Source organism: Dromiciops gliroides, chromosome 3, assembly GCF_019393635.1.
Source record: "Dromiciops gliroides isolate mDroGli1 chromosome 3, mDroGli1.pri, whole genome shotgun sequence".
Classification (NCBI taxonomy): domain Eukaryota; kingdom Metazoa; phylum Chordata; class Mammalia; order Microbiotheria; family Microbiotheriidae; genus Dromiciops; species Dromiciops gliroides.
Window position 1 is genome coordinate 605,172,893 of NC_057863.1, and position 17,935 is coordinate 605,190,827.

The following is a 17,935-nucleotide window of genomic DNA, read 5'->3' on the forward strand; positions in this document are numbered from 1 at the left end:
ACCAACAGTTCTGGGTGGCTCTTCTCCTGTCCCTTGCTGCCACAGCCCAAGGATACCAGAAGGCAGAAGCCTTTCACCATTCCCTAGGCCTCTGGGTGGGCTGTGTGGGAACCTTGGGACCTGCTCCCATTGGAGAGAAATCTGGCCCTCCCAGACCCCTCCAGTCCCCAAGCAGACCCCAGGGCTTTTTAGGCTGTGGTAGTGACTTTATTGTCCCTGTCCGATTCCACCTGCACCAGCACCCAGCAGGGACTGGCACAGCTACGTCCTGGGTGCGAGATTGGTCCTGAGGGGCAGGAGCCCGTCTACCCACTCACAGGGCCGGGCCAACAGCATCTGCCACAGCTGCTGCTCCTCAGGGGTAGAGTCCATCCACGGCACCTGAAGCCCATAGCTGCTGCCTGGTGGGCAGAAGGTATGATCTCATGGGCAGGCACTGCCCTACCCATCGATCAAGATGCTCAACCTAATCGGTATGCATTGTTTAAGCACCTCTGCCATACAGAGGGATCAGCTCACATCACCTCATGCCCTCTCCTCCCCCTGCCCCCCACCAAGTGGCACCTGGGCACAAGGACCACTTTCTTCCAGACCCACTATCAGCCTTCCAGAAACTCGATCCACAAGCATCCAGCGCCCCTCCATCCTCAGTGCCCTGCTCGCCCTGGATGGTCACAGCCAAGGCTTCCCTTTCCCCTCCCAGAGTCCCCCCCTTACTGCCTCTCTCCCAGTGCTCACTCTGCCTCCCCAGACTTTCTTTGCTGTGTGTGCCACTCCCATACTCCGAGTGTCCCCTTTGGTGCCCCCTCCCTGAAGTAGCCCTGCCCTGCTCACCGGTGCCCAGGCTGAGGCGGGTGCCCCCCATCAGGCGACTGCCCAGGGTGCCATGGTCCCAAAGGGTCAGCTCTGCGCAGGCCTGGTGCAGGTCAGCAGACTCGAAGCCGTCATAGACCATAGTGTGGTTGAAAACTGGGCTCAAACTGCGGCGGACGACTCTTGTCCTCTGGCGGCTGGCTCGACTGTCATCAGGCAGCACCGAGCTAGGGGGACAGGTTGGGCAAGTAGGCCCCGCTGGGGGCAGCGGGAGCTAGGCCCCGGGGGCGGGGAGGGGGGGGGAGTAGCAGGGTGGTGAACGGGGGCGGGAGATGCTCTCTTACCACTGTATGTAGCTGTCCAGGGGTCCTGAACGAAAGGGGATGAGGTTCTGTGCATCCTTCACCCAAAAGTGCAGCTCTCCACTGGCTGGGAGTCCCGAGCCTGTAGTCCCAGGAGAGGGGGAGACGGAGCTCTGGTGACAGTCCGATGCGCTCCCTTCCCACCCCTAGGTGGAAGGGTCCCATCAGGCTGCGCCTCCGTGCTCCCAAGGGAGGAAGCTCAAGGGCTGGTTTGGGCCTCAGGGTGGGACTGCATCGAGGACTCCCCCCTCACCTTCTGCGCCGGCTGGGATGAACTTGAGAGCCAAAGACAGCTGCCCCCTGCTCGGCAGTCCGTCCGGAGAAGGCGGGGCCTGTGGGGAAGGGAGGAGCCACCAAGGGCGGCACCTGAGACCAGGGAGCTTCAGGTGGTGGGACCAGAGAGGAGGGACCACCAGGGTCCGGGACTTGAAAAGAGAGAGCTTGGAGGGTTGGAGTCCGAGAGAAGGGAGCTTGGGGTCAGAAAGGTGGGCTCTTGGAGGGGTAAGCTCTGAAAGAAGGACCCTTGGTGAGGTGGGGTTCGAGAGGAGGTTCCTTGGGAGGGTCATGCCTAAGAGAACTTTGGGGAGAGTAGGGCTCAAGAGAAGGACGTGGGGGGTGGGGACTGAGGCTCAAGAGCGGGGCTCTTGGGGAGGGGCGCGATATCAGACAGGATGGTGCTTGGAGGAAGGGTCCGAGAGGAATGACCAGCAAAGTCTGGGACTTAAAAAGGACAAAACTTGAACTGGGGCAAAACCTAAGAAAAGTAAGCATCCGGGAGCGGGACTTGAGAGGCTGATGGGTCAGGGGGCGGGGCGGAACTTAGCAGAAGGGACCCCAGGGGTTCGAGCCTGAGAGGAGGCAGCAGCGGGGAGTAGGAACAGAAAGGAGGTTGCCGTAGGGTTTGGGGAAAGAAAATGGTGCATCATAGAAGTGGGTACATTTGGGGTGGCGTTTGGTTGGAGGAGGAAAGTTGGCGCTGAGAGGCGGGACAGGGGCGGGGCCTGAGAGAAACACTGGTCAGGGGGCGGGGCTTGAGAGAAGCGAGCTGCAGGGGACTGGGAGCGACAACGAAGGGTCCGGCCTGAGTGCGAGGCTGGACGTGGAGGCAGAGGCTACTAAGATGGTCCCGGTGGGCGGGGGCGGAGTCCAGGGTCTCCTTACCCGGGACTGCAGGGGCAGCCAGGCGGACTCCGAAGCCCAGTCCCAAGTGCCCAAGGGCACCTCGACCTCGCCCAGGAAGAGGTTGCGGCCGAGGCTCTCGTGGTGCCACACGGAAAGGTGGAGCACGCGGCTGCCGAGCTCGGCCTGCTCCACCGAGTACTGGGGACGGGGAAAGCGGGGTGAAAAATGATGGGCGGTCCGCGTCCCACACACAGTGGGACCCTTTCCAGCCACGCCCTTCACGACCACGTCCCCTTCCCCGTGGCCCCGCCTCCAACACCTCGGACCTGTGGTTCGCCCCGCCCTGATCCTCCTCCAAGCCCCGCCCCTTTCTCGCCCCAGCCCTTCAAGTCCCACCCCCTAGGTCAGACACACTTCCTCAGATGCGCCCCTCGACGGCTCCCATCCCTAACAAGTTCTACTCCCCCCCCCCGCCCCTCGCCCCGTCTCTCCCTCGCTTTGTGGCCTGTTTTGCCAAACCCGGGCCCGTCCTTTAATCCCCGCCCCCTCAGCCATGCCCACCCCATGGCTCTGCCCCCTAGCCCCACCTCCCTGGCCAGATTCTCGGCCCCGCCCCGTGGCCCCTTCTTACCCGCAGGGTCTCGTTGAACACCGGGTTCAGGTTGCGTTTCTTCACCGCTGTCTTGCGCTTGCTTTGCGGGGACTTGTCTGGGAGGAGGTAGCTTTTCACGTAGCTGGGGAGGAGGGCGCGGGCCGGGTTAGGGTCCAGGAGATCCCGGCCTAGGTCCGGGCCGAGGCTCCCCCAGCCTCCCCTGCCCCCCACTCACGGGTCCGAGCGGCGTTTCCGGGCTGGGGCCAGCCCCTGGCACTGAATCACCTGCACCCTCAGCTCCCCGGGGACCGGCTGGTAGAGCAGCGAGAACTGGATGGAGCCGCGCACGGGCACCGCTCCCGCCTCGCCCTCGCTGTACAGACTCAGTTGGCTTCCGCTCAGCTGCGGGCACGACGGAGCGGTCAGGGACTCCGCAAGGGCACAGGTGCGGGGAAGCGGGCAGCAAAGCCACGGGCAAGGGAAGGGGACTCAGCGGGGGCACAGGCATGGCCAGGGGAAGGGGCACGCGGAGGAGGAAACCCGCCGAAGAGAGGCACCCAGCGACATCACGGGCGTCGGAAGGTGGCACCACTTACACAGGGATTGGGTAGAGACAGCGGCATGGGGACGGGACTAGGGGACTCACCGAGGATACAGGTATAGGGAGGGAGCCCAGAGAAAAGACGACCTATCCAGGCCAGGTAGAGAGCAAGTCGGGGTCTGGGCAGCCCCTATGCCCCTCCCCAAGGACCCTACGATACCCTCACCCCCGCCCCTTACCGTGGAGGAGCTGAGGCTGGAAACTGAGGAACTACTACTCAGCATGCGGTTGAAGGGGGGAGCCGAGCCCCGGCCCGGGGAACCTAAGGACTCCTCTTCCCCGTTCTCCAGGCTTTGGAGATCCGACTCAGGCTGGGGGATAGTAAGGGGGTAAGCTGCTGACGGCGCCCCCTCCAATTTCCTCCCGGAGAAGCCCCCATCCCCCCTTTCCTCCCCAAGCTCCCTCACCCCTTACTTGAGAGGGCTCAACTCGGGGGTCCTAGGAGTACGGACTTCCCTCCCTGGGCCCCCTGAGAACCCCGAGCTCGGGGGCCAGGGAAGTGGGGGGGGAGGGGCGTGCTCCAGGCCGTAATCTCCGCTCCACATCTTGGGAGCAGCCCGCTGGGAAAGCTCCGAGAGTCAGTCCTGCCTACCTGGACTAGGGGAGGGTTGGGCTCCTCCTTCTCCTTCCCTTTCCCCTTCCACTGAGGCTCGGGCTCTGGCCCTAGCCCCAGCTCCGGCTCCGGCTCCGCTTCCTGGACCTCTCTGGCTCTAGCTTCCTCCTCCTTCTTCTTTTCCTCTTTCTCCTCTTCCACCACCACCTTCTCCTCCTCCCAGCCTTCTACACCGGAGCTGGTGTCAGTACCTGGAACTACAAGAAAGAGTGCAGGTTGTGGAACAGGCCCCCTCTCCCCCCCTACACACACACATACACAACCTCCCACCACAACTTTTCCCTCCAAACCAAAGCAAGTGACTGTCCCAGCCCGGACACCCCCAAAGCTGGGAGAGGGCCCCTCCTTCAAAAAACAAAAACCTCGTGCAAAGGCTGAGCAAGTGTAGTGGACCATCCACTTTGGATCTCACCTGGAAAGTATTTTGGGCTTTCTTTGCATCTTTAGCACATAGTAGGCCCTTAATAAATGTTTGTTGACTAACTCTTCGCACACACAACGATTTATCTCAGGGAAATTATATAATAAATGCCTATCGATGACAATCTTAAGTTGAGAAAGGATTTCATAACACTCACACGAGGGGGTGGGAGGGGGACAGGAGGTGTCAGAAGATATTTATTGGATTATAGAATGAATAGAACTGGAAGGAGCCTTAGAACAGAATATGTCAAAAGTGGGGAGATACCTTAGAACATAGACCAGAAGAGCTGGGGAGAGACCTTAGAAGACAGAACATCAGAGCCAGAAGGAACCTTAGAATACAGAAAGTCAGAGCTGAACAGGGAATGTCTGCGATGGAAGGAAGGAACTTTAGACCACGGAGTGTTAGCAATGTCGCATAATAATAACAACAGACACGTAGGTGTCAATTTAAGGTTTACATAGCACTTACAGGATCTCCTCTGAGTTTCCCAACTCTTTCAGGTATGAACAAGCATCTTGCCTGATTTATAGATAAGGAAACCAGCCCAGAAGGGTTGTGACAAGCTAATGGACACTAGGGGGCACCAGAATCAAGAAGACCTGAGTTCAAATGTGACCGCAGACTATTGTGAAACACTAGCTGTATTTATCCTGAACAAGACGTTAAACCTCCACCTGCCTCAGGTTCCTCAACTGAAAAATGGGGATAACACTTAGCTCTCAGGGTTGTCCTGAGGATTATGTGCCATGATATTTATAAAGCACCTGCCACATGAGCACTTAATAAATGCTTATTTCCTTCCATGATCACAACACAAATACTTGAACCGAGGCATGTTTTGGGCCCCTGTCTTCCTAACTCCAACCCCAGTACTCTGTGTACCACACCATGCAGTTCCAAGCCCTTATCACTTAATATTGTGTAGTACAGCTATCTGTGTTGGTGTCTTATCTTCTTGATAGATTGCAAATTCCTTGAGGGTAGAGGACAAAATCATCTCTGGATTTTGTCTCTCTCCCCAGCAGGGTGTTCTGCACTCAGATGGAACCCAATAAATGTTAACTGATTAACTGTCAGAGACCCTAGGACATAGAAAGTTGGAACACAGGTTGTCCTGCTTGAAGTTACCTCAGAACAACCACCACCAAGTTAGAGCTGGGAAAAGCCTAAATCCATCTCATCCTGGGGTTCTTTTTTTGGGGGGGAGGCAGGATAATGAGGGTTAAGTGACTTGCCCAGGGTCACACAGCTAGTAAGTGTCAAGTGTCTGAGGTCACATTCAAACTCAGGTCCCTCTGAATCCAGGGCCTGTGCTTTCTCCACTGTGCCACCTAGCTGCCCCACAGGGGTTCTTGACTTAAGGCCCACCAACCCCAAAAGGTCCAGAGATTTGGGAAAGGTCTCTTATTTTTAACAATATTTTGATCACTGTTTTAACAAGAATGTAAATAATGTTTAATAAATAAGAATTTAAATAATTGGTTTCCTTTTCAATCCTTATTTTATTTTATGCATTTAAAATCTTATGCAAATTGTTAAAATGGAAAATCTTCCCCAGCAATTTCAGCAGACTGCCAGAGCAGTCCATGAAACAAAAAAAGGCTAAGAACCATGGCTGTTGTCCCCACCTCTCACTGAGCCAGATGGGAGCTTTAGTCCTGACTTTGCTGCCACCTGTTTGCACTGCCTTGGGTAACTTACTTCCCCTCTTGAAGCAGCTGCTGGTGCAGTGGATAGAGGGCAGGGATAGAGTTCAAATCCAGCCTCAGACTCTGAGCAAGTCACCTAACTTCTTTATGCCTCACTCATCTGTAAACTGGTCCCTGCCATCCAGGGTTGTTGTGAGGATCAAATGGGATAATACTTGGGGGAGGGGTGGGGGAGAATTATTGTTTAATACAGTGTCTGGCAATAGAGTAATCACTATATAAATGGAGTCTTCCCTTATCTCTGGCTCTCTTGGTCCTCCCCCCACCCCACCCCACCCCACCTCCCCATTTGAAATAAGGGAGGAGGGTTTATATTCACACACCTTTTCAGTTTTGACAATCTTTAAGGCCCCTCCAGCTCTGACATTTATGTTCTGAGGTCCTTCCAACTCTGACATCCTGTGTTCTAAGGTCCTTTCCACTTTGACATCCCATGTTCTAAGGGCCCTCCCAGCTCTAACATTCTAGATTCTGAGGCCCTTCTCAGCTCTGATATTCTGTGTTCTAAGATCCCTCCCAACTCTAACAATCAATGAGTTTATGAAAGGTGACTCACCCAAGGTCACACAGCATTAATGGCAAAACTAGAATCCAGCCTCCTGACTCCCAGTTCAGGTCTCATTCCAAGATGACTGAACTTTTTATTTGTTTCTCCTAGTACCAGTTCTGCCTACTCCCTCCAGTATTTTCTTTCTCCGGCCCTCTCCCCACACAAGGCTGCTCACCTGCCTGGACCTGGGAACCAGGTTCTTCCTCAGTTGGGGCTGGGGCTGGAGCCTGGAGGGACAGAGAAGAGGAAGGCTGGGGAGGGGGGAGGGTGTGAGGAGGAGAGAGTGAAGAATGAGAGGTCAGAGGTCAAAGTTTGGTACCTGGGTCCTGAGCCTGAGGGTGGGGCTGAGAAACCAGAGCTGTGGGACCAGCTCAGCCTGTCCTAGAGCTACCTCCTCCCACTCTCACTGAATAGCTTGCTTGACTCCCCCCTCAGGGCCAGGCCTGACCTAAGGTTTGTGGGAGGAGGTGACTGTGAGCCTGATTCAGGGCCTTATAGACTCAGCCCTCCTGGGCTCCAGTCCCACAAAAGTCCAACCCCAGCCCAGGGCAGTCATCTCCTGCCTGACTCAGTTGACAAATCGTGCCCCATTCACCACAGCTGCATCCCCAGGGTTCTCTCAGCTCCCCACTCACCTCGGCTTCACTGACCCTTTCTGGAGTGGGCACCTCCAAGCATAGCCTGAGACTGAAGGGAAAAGGATGTCAGGGAAAGGACTCTGGTCTTCTGGGGCTCTCAGCCCCATTGGCATCCCATAGGCTCCCTTCCCCTCTTACCTGGAGCCCACCTCCTCCTCCTCGGGCTCTCCTTCACTCCCCAGCTCTGGCTCACCTGTGCCAAAGTAAGGGCCTCAGTGTTCCCTACCCCCAGAGTCCTTGCACCCATTGGGCAGGCTAGGTACAGTGTTCCAGTCCTCCCAGCAGAGACATTCTGCCCCTTATGTCTAGGTCAAGGAAGAAATGTGTGGAAGTTCATAGGGACAATGCAGGTGGACAAGCCCAAGAGGCTGACCATGCTGAACCACAAGGAGAACTGGAGAGGGATAGGAAATATGTGCCAAGCTAATCAGGGACATGTGGAAGGGGCACCAAGGACCACAAACTGGGGACCCAAATGCCTACTTTCTGCCTGGCACTGTTCAGAGACAGGGGGAAGGGCTCAGAATGGAAACTCCTAGGGGCCTCTGGTCCCTGGAATGATGGCTCCTCACCCCTGGACCTCTTCTTCCGGCGAATGGAGGCTCGAACAAGGTCAGAGCCCAGGCGGGCATGGCGGTGCCGCTGGGAGCGGGCATCTCTGAACCAATCGCCTGTCAGGGTCTTTAGCTGCCCAGGGTCCACCAGTGATGCTCGAAGTTTGCTGAGGAGATTGGCAACGTGGGCATTGATTGTTGCTGTCCCTGATAGAAGCTTTAATGCTTCAGGCTTAGCAACTCGCCCTAACCCTTGCATCCTCCCAGTCCCCTTCCCCCTCAGCCTCCTCTCCCCTTTCCCAAGGCTTCTTTCCTCAGTTATACTCAGTAACTAGATGCTCACAGAATTATAGAAACTTAGAGCTGGAGGGGACCTCAGCAGACATCTACAGCCCCCGTCCAGCAAAGATCTGCTTGATGACCTCTGAAGAAGAGGAACCCACTCCCCGCCACCTTGGACAGCTCCCACGGCCGTCGAGATGGGCCTCTTTGCACTTTGTACCATTGCTCCAGATTCTCCCTCCTGTACTCCAATGGAACAAGCACAAGCCTTCTTCTCCATGATACATGAGAAGCTGGTTGGAATAGTGAATAGAGAGCCGGCTGTAGAAATAGGAAGACCTGAGTTCAAGTTCTAACTGATGCATCCTGGCTTGGGCACTTAGAAAAATCACTTTTAGTGTTATCTAAGACTCAAAGTAGGGGGGGAAAAAGAGACCTGCTTGCATTGGTCTCATGCCTCAAGTCTCCCCCTTTTCCAATCTCTCCTCTACTCACCTGTCAAGTTGAGCTTCCTAAAGCTCAGGTCCCACCACATCACCTCCCTATTCACTAAACTCCACTGGCTTCCTATGGCCTCCAGGAGCAAATAAAATAACACAAAATCCTCTGGATGATAATGAGAACAACTACTACTATGTGCGTGGTACCTACTATGCACCAGGCACTGCACTGAGCGATTTAGTTATTATCTCGTTTGGTCCTCCCCACATCCCTGGCCCATTTTATAGCCTTTAAATAAAGCTCTTCCTAACCCAGCGACCTCCTACCTTTCCAGTCTCCTTCCATCTTACTCCCCAACATGCACTGCCCAGTTCAGGGACACTGGCCTCCTGGCTGATTCTCACACAAGACAGGAAAGCTCCCAAGCCTGGACATTTCCCCTGGCTGTCCCCCATCCCTGGAACTCTCTCCCTCCTCATCTCTGCCTCCCTGGCATCTCAGCTAAAAATCCCACCTTCTACAAGAAGAAAGCTGCTTCCCCTTAAAGTCAGTGCCTTCCCTCTGTTGAATTATCTCCAGTGTAGCCTGCATATATCTTGTTTTTACACAGTGACTTGTATGCATGCCCCCCTTTTAGAAAGGGAATTCACTTTGTGCCTTTCTTTATATTCCCCGGGGCTTAGTACATTGTAGGCACGTAAATGCATGTTGACTGACTTACTAGTAGTGGATGCTTCCTCATCTGAGAGTTCTCTATACCAAGGAAATCCCAAATCCAGCCTCTCATGTCCCCCAAACCCTACCCCCTCAGTCACCTCTTCTCCATGTCCTTCAGTCCCTAGATCCTGAACACCTTCTTCTGGGAAAGTTCTACCTTGTTGAGGTTCTTCCTTAAATATAGCACCCAGAGCTAGACCCATGTCATCTCCCCAGGGCCAAATAAAACTTTCTGAATGCAGCATAGAATTAGCTGATGTTGTCTGCCATGCCGCACTGTTGTGCTTGTGGTCCACTAAAACCCTTGGCTCTCTTTCCATAGGAATTCACCTCTAGATACATCTCCCCACCAAGTGCTTGTGGAGTTGGTGGTTTGAACCCAAGCAGGACTTTGTATTTATCCATAGTAAAGTTCACATTATGAGGCTGGGGCCATTGTTGCAATTTGTTGGGTCCTTTTGGAGATCCTAACTCTGCCATCTAACAGGTCCCCATCCCTCCCAGCTTCATGGCATTCACCAATTTGACAACTATTCCATTTATCTCAAAATCCTCGATAAGAATGTTGAGCAGCAGGGCAGCTAGGTGGCGCAGTGGATAGAGCACTGGTCCTAGATTCAGGAGTACCTGAGTTCAAATCTGCCCTCAGACACTTAAAACTCACTAGCTGTGTGACCCTGGGCAAGTCACTTAACCCCAATTGCCCCACCAAAACAAACAAACAAACAAACAAACAAACAAAAAAGAATGTTGAGCAGCCCTGGACAGCCAAGGAGAGCTCCCTGGGGTACTTCTCTACAGATTTTTCTCCAACTTGACATCAGTACACTAATGACTTCTATTTGGGTCATTCATTGAATCCCCAAATCTCCATAACTGAGTGATCATCAAGCCCACATTTCTCCATCTTGTCCACAAGAATAACAACAGATGTGCTCAATTCCTTTACTGAAATCTTGGTATACTATGATCTCTGAGATGCTTTGTTAATGTATATTCTAAGCTTCTAGGTTCTAAGGTCCCTTCCAGCTCTGACCTTCTGTGTTCTAAGGTCCCTTCCAGCTCTCACATTCTGTGTTCTAAGGTCCCTTCCAGCTCTGACCTTCTGTGTTCCAAGGTCCCTTCCAGTTCCTACATTCCATATTCGAAATCCCCTCCCAGCTCCAACATTCTGTGTTCTAAGGTTTTTCCTCCACCCACATTCTACATTCTAAGTGTCCTTACTGGTCTAGCATCATATTAACTGGTCTAAGATCCCTTGCAGCTTTTATGTTCTCTGCAGCTATGATTCTATTCCATCCACCTCTGATCCTTGCCCTCCCTATTCCCTTCTTCCACCCTCACCTGACCCTTCCCTCCTCCAGTTGGCGAAGACGGGCATCCCTACTCAGGACACTGGCGATGGCATCCTGTTCCTCCTCAGTAAGGAAGCTGAGATCCAGCAGAGTGTCTCCCTCCACTTCATACGCCATGGGATGGCAGGGCTGAGCAGCCCCCAGAACCGCCACCAGTAGAGGGATCCTTCTGACCTCCTAGGCTTGCTCAGTGACATCAGTTGGAGAGATGTTGAGGCTGCCTGGGAGCAGCTGTTCCCTAAGGAGATTGCCTGAAGATCAGGCTGCTGGGTCCAGCAACAAGCACTCCTCATTTCCCCAGTAAAGATTCTTCCAGCTGCCCACTCAGACCGGAGCCTCTCCCAGAGTCCCTCACTCTCCTAACACCCTGTCCCCTGGGTCTGACATAGCCCTGAGTCCCTGTCTCTGCTGGAGTGAGGCTGGGAAGGACAACAAAGGGGGAGAACAGCAGATGGCAGCAGCAGTGATAGGACCAGTATGGACCAAGCAAGTCTAAGGCTAGAAGATGAAGGAGTAGCGGCAAGGACAAGTTACACTTGTGCATGCATACATGTGCCCAGAAACACAGGCAAGCATGTGTATGCCTGTGGACAGGAGGGCAAAGCCCACTCAGACAACGGCACAGGGGTGGCCATGGCTATAAAGATGTATACACTGGGCACGTGGACGCAGCTGGCTCATCCAGGGGCAAGCATGCATGCAGCAGATACACATGCAGCTGACATGCATGCACACACCCTCCCAGCCATGGGCTATATACACATGTGCACAGGCTCACAGCTAGATTCACTTCCCCACATCCGCTCTGTCCCCACCCTGGAAGGCTCTGGCCCTGGGTCTTCCCTGCCCCCCACCTCTACCCTGATCTGGCCTCAGCCTTCCTGTATGAGGCAACCTCCCCCGACTTCCTCCCCAACCTTCTTCCACACCCACTCCCTACCTTTACCCCCAGCCCTGGCCTAGGACTCATTCCTGTAAGCTCCCTTGGTAGTGCTGCTCAAGGCTCCCCACATGCTCCCCCGACTCCGTCCTGGGTTCCTAGCTTCAGGGATGTCTATGGAACCCATGTGTGCCTGGCAGGGCCCCAGGGACCACTAATGGCTGCTCTTGGTGCTAGGCAGAACACTGTCCTGTGACCTCATTCACTGAAGGGGGTGCTCCCCAGGAAGGAAAGTCTTAGAAAACAGCATGCCAGGTCTTTCTCAGCTTCCTTGGGCAGAGGGCACCAGGGTGGTATCCCCATCTAAGAGGAAAGCATCTGTTTGGTGATGGGGGCTGAGGAATGAGCCCCAGGGTCAAGCAGGATAGACATATGTGCCTGCTGTTTTGCAGAGGTGGTCTTGGGAGTCACAAAACCCTTCCAAGGCTTCCTGGCTTTCCTTACCCTGCACTGGGGGGCGGGGGTGGTGGTGCTAGAGACAGCAGGCAGGTCTTGTCCTGTGTCCTCACCCACCTACAGCTCTCCCATCCTGAGTCAGCACCCAATATACAGGCCCTGGGCTCCCTCCCCCTTGCTATCTCTTCTGGGGAGGGAACCTCACCCCCAACTCCCTGCTAAGATCCACCAAAACACTTGAGTTTCTCTGTGCCCAGAGCATGTCTGGGGTGGGAGTTCAGATGGTGAGGCTGGGGGAGCAATAACTGAAGGAGAAGAAGAAGGGAGAATTTCTTTAAAAAGAAGAAAGCAGGTTTTCTGCACATAGGGGTGGGGGTGAGGGATAGGAGATGATCAAATGCTCCAAGGGATCTGGGGTAAGAAAATCGAAGAAATGCAGACAGGCAGATCCCACATGCTCAGTTCTGTTTACTGTCCCCTGGGCCAGACAGACAGACAGACAATGGACATGCTGGAGTTGGACCTGGGGTGGGGGGGGTGCTCAGGGGAGATCCCACTGCAAGGCTGGATTCTATGGAGAGCTGGGCCTCTGGGCCGGGCTGGCCCTCGCCTGTGTGCCTAGAGGTTTGTGCCCCTTCTTTTGTGATTGGGTTGTTTGTCTACTTCTCCCTTTTCAGGTATTGTGGACCTGTGTGTCTGGCTGTGATGTGTTATATCCATGACCTCCTTGTCTGTGAGGCAGCCTGTGTTTGTGTGCTCCACAAAGCTGGTGTGTGTGTGTGGGGGGGGGAGGATCTGGACCTCTGTGGAAGGTATATTTCCTGGAGCTGGGCTGTACTGTGCACCTTTGTCTTTGCACACCCCTGGATTATGTGGGCTAAGCTACACTCCTGGCCAGGGGAGCACTGGGGCTGATTATGTATGTGGGGGGCAGTGTCTGTGACCCCAAGGCTGTCTGGTGCTATGGCCACGGGAAAAGGGAGGCGGGTTCCCCATCCCCAGCTCCCCCTCTTTCTTTGGCCCCTCTTCGGAAAGGGTGAAATAAGAGACAAAGTTAGACATCTCCCGCACCTCTGCAAAGTTTCCAAGGCAGAAGTTCCAGACACATCTGGCTGGCTGGCTGTCAGTCCCAGTCTCCAGACACACACTCCCCCTCCCCACCAAGATGGTTCTCTCTGCCAGTTTGGGGGGAAGGGAGAGAAGGGGTACCCCAAACTTTGTGGAGGGCCTATGCTGGCCCTCCTGTTCCCTGCCCAAAGATGAGTGCGGTTCCTCTGTTGGAGGCCCCTGATGGCCCTGGGGGACATTACCTGTCAGGATCCAGGGTGGGGAGTCCTGTGCTGAAGTGACCCAGATTCCTCTGTTGTGTTGGCCAAAGCAGGCAGGGCAGCCAGATCAGAGAAAGAGAAGAGGAGCTACTGAGTGAGTTCTAAAGCTGACTCAACCTGGGGAGGAGGAAACACCTACAGAGTCTGCTGCAAAACCGGGCCTGGAGCCTGGCCCTGCACAGCCTGGACTCCCTGCTCCCCAGAGAGACCAGGGCTGTCTGGCCAAGTGGGGGCACCGTGCTCTGGGGCCTCAAATCCAGACACAAGAATCCCAGTTCCAGTCCTCTCTCACTGTGTGACTTTGAGGAATTCGCTTCATTTTTCTGGGCCTCAGTGACTTCAGCTGTGAAATGGGCAGACCTAGCCTTGTCCTGCCTGCTTCACTGGAAAGAAAGTCAGAAACATGGTTAAGTGTATCCCTTTTATGTGATTATTCCCTCCCCCAAGATGTGCCTTCCCAAAGATTGGAGAAGGGGAGAGAACATGAAGCCAGACAGTTCCTCCCCCCCCCAATTCTCCTGTCTCCCTGAAATTATGATTTATCCAAAAAGGTGGGTACCTAGTGGCTGGAACTCTCCCAGGGAACCTCAGTTGACCTCAGAAGCTCACCCCTGGGACGCCCTGAAATGGCTCCTCACAAAAAGTAGTGGTGTTTCAAGATAGGATAGGGGAAACTCCTAAAAGATGAGGTAGTCAGATGGCGCAGTGGATAGAGGGCTGGACCTGGAGTGAAGAAGACTCATCTCTAGTGAGTTCAAATCTGGTCCCAGTCACTGACTAGCTGTGTGGCCCTGGGCAAGTCACTTGACCCTGTTTGTCTCAGTTTCCCCATCTGTAAAATGGGTTGGAAAAGGAAATGACAAACTCCTCCAGTATCTTTGCCAGGACAACCCCAAAGGGGCCCATGAAGAATTGGACATGACTGAACAACAAGAAGTGTGAGGGAGACCACAAAAGGAAGACTAATTTGGAGCAATAACACTTGGTGGCATCTAGTCCTTACTCAGTTACTGCCTGTGACACTGAGCAAATTATTATGTTCCTCTAGGCCTCAGTTCTCTCATTTGAAAAATGAGGGGCAGGGCAACTAGATGGCACAGTGGATAAAGCACTGGCCCTGGATTCAGGAAGACCTGAGTTCAAATCCAGCCTCAGACACTTGACACTTACTAGCTATGTGACCCTGGGCAAGTCACTTAACCCTCATTGTCCTGAAAAAACAAACAAAAAACAAACGAAAAATGAGGGGGTCAGAGTAAATGACTTCAGAGACACTTCAACTTAAAACTGATGATCTAACTCGTGGCAGTTTCCATCATGGCCACTAGAGGCCACCCCAATCTGCCTGGATTCTCTGGGATCAGCCTTGACTGACACTGCCTCCACCCCCCCCCCCATGCCTCCAGTAGCCTCTTATCGCAGTGGGCACAGGGCAGCTAGCCCTCACCTCATCACCTGACACGGCCTGTTTCCTTCTTGGAGGGCCCCGATTGACGTCATTTCCCTCTCTGAGGCAATGGGACAAGGGGAAAGGAAAACAGGAGTGATGGGGTTTTCCCTCCATGGAGATCTTTAATACTAGGAACCCTAATCAACCGAACGAAACATAAGTGTTATCACTTTACTTTGAAATAAATATTTCCATCCTATCCCAATTTCCCTTGTCTCATGGATTTGAAAAATACGTAGAGTTAATTGAAGCGGCTCGGTCCTTCGAGGTATTCCTAAATTTAGGGGCTGCATGACCACTTGTCAGGTAGAAGGGATCTTTTTTTCTGGCATGGGTCAGAATAGATGACCTCTGGGGTCCCTGCCTACCCCCAAATACTGTGATTGTGGTCAGAGCACCCGAGTTCAAATCCCATTCTGCTACTTCCTGCGTAGCCTTAGCTAAATTACACCCCGTCTCTGGACCTGTTTCCTCATCCACACAAGCAGGGGTTTGGATTAGATGGCCCCATTTACCTCTGAACTGCAGAATCCTTGGCATCCCCTCGACATCACTAGGATGCATCAAGTGATCGCTAATGACCCTTCCACCTTGAGATCTCTGGTGTTTAGGCAACCCTCCAGAAAGACAACTCTTCCCCACTGGGACACACCAGACCACGGAGAGGATACCTAACAGTCTCCGTGTCTTTGTGCCCATAACTTAACGCCTAGCTCCACTGCAACCACTAAAGTCCTGGGATCAAGCCTGGAGACACTGGTCAGTGGAAGGGGGACTTTTTCATTCTTTCCCCTTATCCCAGCCCAGGGTAGTTACCTAAGAAAAGCATTCAGAACTATGGACTGTTGTTTTGGGAGCATTTAAAAAAAATTCCTAACAAACCAACCAACCCATCGCCTCAAAAAACCTTCCTCAAGGGATAGTTGATGGCTTCCTCCCATGCACACAATGCAGCCTTCGGACATCCATGGATAGTGCCCTTGACATCCTCTCCCTCATTCCCCTCTCCCCCAAACAGCTCTACAGCCTCGATATTGGCTATTCTTGCCTCCAATCTATTTCTTGCCCAGCTTCTAACTTAACACACCTAAAACAGAACTCAGCCTCTGCTCCTTCCTTTTTCTGACTGTTGGGGTTAGAAGGAACTTTGGAGGTCACCTGGTTTGGCCTATGTATGAGCAAGAACAATGGGAATAGGAACTATGATATCAACAAGTGGTCATTCAACCTTGCCTTGATGGGGTGCTCACTCTAGATTTTGGACAGCTCTTATTGATAAAAAGGGGCAGATAGATGGTGGGATGGATAGAGTGCAGAGCCTGGAGTCAGGAAGACTCCTCTTCTTGATTTCAAATTTGGCTGCAGACACTGACTAGCTGGATGACCCTAGGCAAGTCACTTTATCCCGTTTGCCTCAGTTTCCTTATCTGGAAAATGGGCTGGAGAAGGAGGTGGCAAACTTCTCCAGTGTCTTTGCCAAGAAAACCTCACTGGGGTTACAGAGAGTCAGACATGACTGAAAAACGACTGAAGAACCAAATTATGAAGACATTTTTTTTTCTTATATTGAAGCCTCACTTGCTTCGCTTCAACTTTATTCCTAGTTCTCCCCTCAAGTAAACAGAACTGTGATCCTTCTCCCCTGGGACAACCCTTTAAGCATTTTAAGGCAGGGATCATATCCCTCCCTCAGTACACCACATATTCTCCAGGCTTAACATCCCAAGTGCCTCCCATCAATCGTCTCCTGGATTTGTCTTTAGTCCTTCACCACTATGGTTGCCCCCCTTCCCAACGTGCTTAAACTCGTTACTGTCCTGCCTAACATTCCATCCTGTGCCACACCACATTCCTGGCGCTCCCTCCCTTCATCTGGACTGTGTCAACAGCTTCCTTCCCCTTTCTCCCTGCCTCCAGTCTCTCCCTCTTCAATCCCTCCTGTACACACTGAAGGCTAATTAATCCTTTTTAAACACAAGGCTGGTCAGTCACTTCCTTGTTGACAGCTCCCTATTACCTATGTTAGCCATAAAATGTTTAGGGACAAAAGGGACCCAGGCAGACAGACACACAGACACACAGACACACACACACACACACCCTCTTGACAACCGTGCTAGGACTAGGACATCTAGTTTATACTCAAATATTTTTCTAGGGCTGGGAAGCTTACTGCCTCATAAGGCAGCTCATTCATAGGATTATTATTATTTTTTTTTTTAGTGAGGCAATTGGGGTTAAGTGACTTGCCCAGGGTCACACAGCTAGTAAGTGTTAAGTGTCTGAGGCCAGATTTGAACTCAGGTCCTCCTGACTCCAGGGCCAGTGCTCTATCCACTGCGCCACCTAGCTGCCCCTCATTCATAGGATCTTAAAACTCATTGGGGGAAGAGACCTCAAAGGGCACATGGGCCAATCTCTCCATTTTATGGATGAGGGAAGCGTGGTGGAGAGAAATGAAGTGATTTGCTTCAGGTCACCCGAGGAAGAGCATTCCATTTTCAACTGGCTTGACAATTTCAAGAGAGTTGAGCTCATGGCTCGCCCTAACCTGCTCTTCTAGTCTTGGCTCTAGTCCAACCGGCTTTACCAAGTCCTCCAAGAGCCTTGCTTACACTCTCTTGCCTCCCACACTTTGGTCTCACTGGCAGCTTGAATGTCCTCCCCTTCACCTCTGCTAGCCTAGATCATAGCCTCCCTCCCTCTGGCTATAAATTCCCCCGCATCCTTTCAAGGACTCAGCCTTCCCAGATGAGCCTGTCCTCCTAAATGTGTACGGGTAATGACTATGTAGACATTAATCTGACACTTAATTATGTACTTTCTTGTGGCTTGTTGGCCCAAATCAGGCTATAAGCCCCCAAGGACCAGGGGACTGGTTTGTGGTCTTCATAGGCCTAATTGTCCTTTAGATCCTTAGTGGATTGAGCTCAAGGGTATGTCCTGAATCAAACAGAATGAAGGTGTGGGGATTTTGCTCCCAGGCCCAGTTGGGACCTCGGGTCTTCCCAACAGGAAGTTAGCTGTGTGTCAGGTCAGGCCTCC

At 53.1% G+C, this 17,935-nt stretch overlaps 1 protein-coding gene across 5 annotated transcripts; it reads right to left on the reverse strand.

The window, feature by feature from the left end:
- Positions 1 to 197: 197 nt before the first annotated feature.
- SYTL1 (synaptotagmin like 1) lies at positions 198 to 13,823 on the reverse strand. Of its 5 annotated transcripts, none has more exons than XM_043991270.1 (15): positions 13,423 to 13,823; positions 10,766 to 11,014; positions 8,000 to 8,148; positions 7,566 to 7,620; positions 7,425 to 7,476; positions 6,965 to 7,016; positions 4,083 to 4,300; positions 3,670 to 3,801; positions 3,125 to 3,291; positions 2,929 to 3,031; positions 2,337 to 2,495; positions 1,429 to 1,507; positions 1,158 to 1,257; positions 835 to 1,040; positions 198 to 401 (listed from the first exon to the last, which is right to left on the reverse strand). In XM_043991270.1, the coding sequence occupies exons 2-15, from the start codon at positions 10,891 to 10,893 to the stop codon at positions 262 to 264; spliced, it is 1,740 nt and encodes a 579-aa protein (XP_043847205.1). In that variant the 5' UTR covers positions 10,894 to 11,014; positions 13,423 to 13,823; the 3' UTR covers positions 198 to 261. The 5 variants fall into 5 exon arrangements, with proteins under 5 accessions (XP_043847205.1, XP_043847204.1, XP_043847206.1 ...); XM_043991269.1 differs by having other exon boundaries at positions 6,965 to 7,040; positions 13,423 to 13,822; XM_043991271.1 differs by lacking the exon at positions 7,425 to 7,476 and having other exon boundaries at positions 7,577 to 7,620; positions 13,423 to 13,822.
- Between the last annotated feature and the right edge of the window lie 4,112 nt (positions 13,824 to 17,935).